Below are 5,410 nucleotides of genomic sequence, written 5' to 3'. Positions count from 1 at the left end.
CTATTGTAATCATTTTTTTAATCGTAACCATCCTTAAGTGTACAGTTCAGTGGGATTAAATAATTTATATTGTTGCTGCCATCACCCCTTCCATCTCTAGAACTCTTTTCATCTTATAAAACAAAAATTCTGTACCCATTAAACAGTAACTCCCCATTTTTCCCCTCTCTCACCCTAGCAACCACCATTCTACTTCCTGTCTCTATGAATTCTTCTGCTCTTGGTAGCACCCCATATAGATGGAATCATACAGTATTTGTCTTTTTGTGATTGGCTTATTTCACTTATCATAATGTCCTCCAGAGTCCTCCATGCTATAGCATGTGTCCAAATTTCCTTCCTTTTTAAAGGTTGAATAATATTCCATGGCATGTATATACCATGTTTTGCTTATCCATTCACCCATCGGTAAGACATTTGAGTTGCTTCCACCTTTTTGCTAGGAAAACCCATATACGGTTGTTAATGAGAATTAAATGTGTTCCTGGCATATAGTAAATACTTATGATATCTGCTATTATGTTTTATTATGGGGTAACAGTAAGCTTGACTTGGTTTACATATCCATAGATGCTTCTGTGAGAATCTATGTATTTCAGGAGCTTCTGAAAGAAAACAATTTGTAGTAGTTACCCTTTTTAAGAAAAATTACAATTTGATAATTGAAAAAATGAACATTTGTTAAGAGTTTAAAGAATTCAGAAAAGATCCAAGCTTTCCTCCAACCAGGTTTATTAAACTTAACAAAATTCTATATACAAGGTGGCCTAAACCTGCTGCTTCAAAACATGATCCTTTCCTAACTAAATCCACAAAGTGTCAAAAAGCAACCTACTCTAAAATTAACAGAAAAGTGCCCAATGCATATTACATGAATGGTTTAATAGTTCTATGAGATAATTAACGTAAGGTACAACTAAGTCCCTGTGACAGGCTGCGGAAGAACTGATATGCAGGAGAACTGATACGAGATGTCAAGAGGCCATTTTGTGCACTGCCACTGTGATGCCATCGTGTTTCTGGATCATAATGTTCCTGAAAGGCAACGTGGAAGATATCAATACAGTGCTACAAGTGGGTGGCAATATAAGATTAAAGAGGCTGTTTGATTTAGGATACAACTAAAAAAGTAATACTTATTTTTCTATATATGAAAGCAATATCTAAACACAATAAAACATTTGGGAAATACAGGAAAGTATAAAATATAAATGTGAAATTAATCTTATAATCCTATCCCTCAAAGACAACCACTATTAATATTTTCCTTTTTTTCATCTGCATGTATACTATATACATTTTCTCTCATTTTATTGATACAAAACTGTGATCATAATGTGCATACATTTGTATTCTGCTTTTTTCACTATTATTCGGAGGACTCTCACTTGAAATGTCTTTAGTGCTTCTGTTATTACAGACATTGTTTCTGTTGTTGAGTCTTCCTCTGTGTTATTTATTACTTTCTTTTATGATAGTTCATGACAACTCTTACTCTTCATTTAAATGTCATTGTGGTCTGAAAGCACATTAGCTTCAGAGACCAACCTATCTGGTCCTGTTGTCCAAAGGGTGGAACCTCCCTCCAAGTACTTGGAGTGAGGAATCACTGATGAACACAGGGCAAGCCCTGGTCGCGTTTCTGAGGCATTTTCCTGAATAAATAGGAAAGGAAGGGATCTGTTGCCATTTACTCACCCATTATCTGATTCTAAACACACCACAGGAATATCAGTGGGGTCCGAGGTTAGCTTAGCTGCTTGCTGGGCTAGAACAGATATCACCCCAGCATGCTCATCTGACAGGGTTCCGCGGCCTGGAACACAGAGATGATATCATGTTGCCTGACTGTCCAAACATGAGTACAGAGGTACCACAGAACTGAATTGAATTATTCACAAAAAGAGGGTTCTCATGGTCTCTTAGGTTATGTGGTGACAAAATCATTCTGCCCTGATATTCAGCTGGTTACGTTAGCCAGAAAACCAACAACAGCTTTTAACTCAGTAAGGTCATAACTACTCAGTTTTCCAGATCATTCCCATCACCGTCTCTAAACACCTTCTCAAGCATATGAGTAAGCTATAATTCAAGTCAATCTGAAAGCAAACTGAAACCAAGAAGAAATTCAGAGGTGAGACTGACAAAAAGCAGCCGGTAAGGGCCAGAGACTCGTTGAAACTAATTCCTCATGGGAAATCTGATTTCCTTTTACTGAGCTCAACCTCAAAGGATATAAAGATTTTTACTCAGGAGTTCAGCTGTAAGATCACCTTGACAGCATATATAAATATTCTGCGAGCAGTTATTTCCACTAGAATAAACTGATTGTTTTCAAAGAGCAACAGAATTGACTTTTTACTAATGTTTGTTTTAGCCTGTAAATAATAACTAAATCTTAGGTGCCAGGTCCAAAAAGTAATTACTAAGTTTACAATATCTTTCTGTATATAAAGGCAACACAAGCCCCTCTGCTTGAAACTAAGTCAGGTCACAGATATGCCACTATGGCAGGGATGATGGATTTATTATTATTATGTAAAACATTAATCGGACATACAGTGCAGTCGTTTGGGCCTTGAAGGTTTCTTGAAGGAATACATTTAGTTTTAGATTTCTGCACTTGAATTTCAGCCTTTCCATTTATGAACGTGGGAAGCACCTCAAAAAAATCTGCCCTTTTTCCTCCAACCAACCAGTCTGTGTGCAAAATCTAACTGGGTGACACAGACTACTACTTTCAATTACTCTGCCAGCAACAATTCTGAGCTTTAAAAAGCCCCATAGTACAGAGGAGTAAAGAACAAGATGTCCTGGGTTTACTTGTTCTGACATGACTTAGCTGAAGCCTTCCATTGTTTACTTTTCTGGATTTATTTTCTCATGTGTAATTGTTACCATTTACTGAGCATTATGTCTGAACTCTGTGTTGAGTGTATTATATATATAATCTTATAGTACTGTGATTAAAAGACTTTGGAGCCAGATTCAAATCCTAGCTGAACCATTTACTAACTGTGTGACCTTAGGCAAATTTACTCAACCTCTGTGCCTCAGTTTCTTTACCTCATAGGGTTGTCATGAGGATTAAATGACTTAGTGTATGTAAAGCACTTAGAATAGTACCTGGTACACAGTAAGAGCTCATGGATGCAATTCCGTAATATTTATTATTAAAAAACAACTCAGTAAAGAAACTGAGCCTCTGAGATGTTCTTTTTGGTCCCAGTTCACACTACTAGTAAATAGAAGAGCAAGGGGTTGAACCTACGTGTGTCCAACCCTGCATCCCACATTTTTATTGCCTACTCACTTACCGTTAAGTGAAGTTGAACTGAAAAATAACACCATCACACATTTAGCAGGGTTACTGTGAAAATTAGAGATAATGTATACAGAGCTTAGCAGCCCCAACATCTATTCAATAAATAGTAACTACTGTCATTATCTTAAGTCCTTTCTAGACCCAATTTAAAATGATTCAAATACTACTTCAGTAGCAGCAACTGTGCAGTGCCAGAACTGCAAGGAACATTTCTACTTTTACAAATGTCAATTGAGAAGTTTCAGTTTTCTAATCTTGTTATTTGGAGATGATATCTACTCTCATAAAAGTCCCCAGAAAGGGTCCGGATAACAAGAAATAAAAACTAGAGAACAATAGCACACTAGGCTCTCAGTCTGGAGAACGCAATGCACCCCACTCTAGTACTCTTGCCTGGAAAATCCCATGGACAGAGGAGCCTGGTAGACTGCAGTCCATGGGGTCGCTAAGAGACGGACACGACTGAGTGACTTCCCTTTCACTTTTCACTTTCACACATTGGAGAAGGAAATGGAAACCCACTCCAGTGTTCTTGCCTGGAGAATCCCAGGGACGGGGGAGCATGGTGGGCTTCCGTCTATGGGGTCGCACAGAGTCGGACACGACTGTAGTGACTTAGCAGCAGGCTCTCAGTCAACATCAAGTGCTATGCAGTCCACCAAAAGGGATGATGTGAGATACTTACAACCTAGATTGAGTCCTTGTGAATCTGTGCACAGGACTCCAACAATGGATGGATTCTTCATTCTAATTCCAGGAACACAGGAAAAAGGAAGAAAATGATGTGGGAAAATGACATTAATTATAACACAAAGAGGCTTTCTATGTACCAGACATTAAATTCGTGTTACTCAATCTTTTTTCACTTATCATCCATTCCTACCCCAAGAAAACTTCAATTACAACTATTTTGAATGAAGTTAAACCAATTTCTCTCTCATAAGAGAAAAGACTGGCACGGTACTGTTGAGCTCTGGAGTGCCAGGAACGCTGCAATAGCTGGGATTTTGTTGCCTTTGTTAAAAACGCATACTTTAGCATACCTACTCACTTGAAAGAACTGCTGAGAAACTCTTAGGTAACAATGGGTTGCCTCATGCAGAGGAAGTGGGAAGCTCAGCGGTACTGATGGGAAGGAGGCGTTCCCCTGTACGCTGTCTTATATTTTTCCAATTTTGGATTTTATGTAGGTATTACTCATTCGAAAAATTTAAGGGATGCCTTTCATTTCCTTAGGCGACAAGTAACTGGTTACACCCGGAAGGAAATAAGCATGTGTGTTTACGTTTATAAAGGCAGGGCTCGGCACAGGTGGTACATCTTTCCCTCAAAAGAACCAGGTTCCCGAAACTGTCGAAGAACGACCCTGTCCAGACAATTTCAGCACAACAGAGGGGTTGGGGCTCGGACCGCGGAGACCGGCTCGGGAGGGAGTGTGCGGAGCCCCGGCGCGATTTAATTCCGGGTCACCTCGCACCCCCACCGGAGGCTCCGGGACAGAGCGTCTCCTAGACGCCCAGCCGGCGCTCGCAGCTCGCACTCTGTCCCGTTCAACTTCTCCACCCGCGACCCCAGGACGGGCCGACAAGGATACTACTCACGTGTCCTCCAAGTGCTGCTCTAAGGTAGCCTCCATCTCGTCGCGGGTCGCCTCCTTCTTCTTCGCCACTGGTGTCAGGTGCTTCTCGGGCGGTCACATGACGTGAGCGGGCCGTGAGCAAGGACGGCGCCTCCAAAGGGACAAACTTCGCGGCGCGCTATGTTCAGGATGACATCATTACGCGCCCGCCGCCGCGTATTGGCAGGGGTTCTGTTTCCCGCGCGGCGACGGGCGACGGGCGACTGGATGGCGTGGAATGTTCCCTGCGGAGGGAGATCTGCAGTCCCACCGACTCCGAGAAGTCGGGCCAGATCTAATTGAAGTTTTACAATAAATAACCTGCCCTGTTCCGCGGGATCTCATCCAGGCGGTGGGGCAGGGACAGACAAGAGCGACACAGGACCCCAGTGAAGGATCCCCAGGCTTGTAGGGGAAACGACTGAACACAGACTAGAGAACGAGATGGAACAAGGCTAATGGAGGTT

General features: G+C 41.5%; 1 protein-coding gene across 1 annotated transcript; it reads right to left on the bottom strand.

Moving 5' to 3' along the window:
- Positions 1 to 710: 710 nt before the first annotated feature.
- Positions 711 to 5,164, bottom strand: LAMTOR5 (late endosomal/lysosomal adaptor, MAPK and MTOR activator 5). The gene is made up of 4 exons (XM_027536228.1): positions 4,927 to 5,164; positions 4,011 to 4,072; positions 1,699 to 1,816; positions 711 to 1,035 (listed from the first exon to the last, which is right to left on the bottom strand). Exons 1-4 carry the CDS (start codon positions 4,959 to 4,961, stop codon positions 975 to 977), a joined length of 276 nt encoding a protein of 91 aa, XP_027392029.1. The 5' UTR covers positions 4,962 to 5,164; the 3' UTR covers positions 711 to 974.
- Positions 5,165 to 5,410: the final 246 nt, after the last annotated feature.

The sequence above is a fragment of the Bos indicus x Bos taurus genome, chromosome 3 (genome assembly GCF_003369695.1).
Source record: "Bos indicus x Bos taurus breed Angus x Brahman F1 hybrid chromosome 3, Bos_hybrid_MaternalHap_v2.0, whole genome shotgun sequence".
In the NCBI taxonomy this organism is placed as follows: Eukaryota; Metazoa; Chordata; class Mammalia; order Artiodactyla; family Bovidae; genus Bos; species Bos indicus x Bos taurus.
The sequence above is the reverse complement of the archived record's forward strand: the minus strand, read 5'-3'. Positions and strand labels throughout refer to the sequence as shown.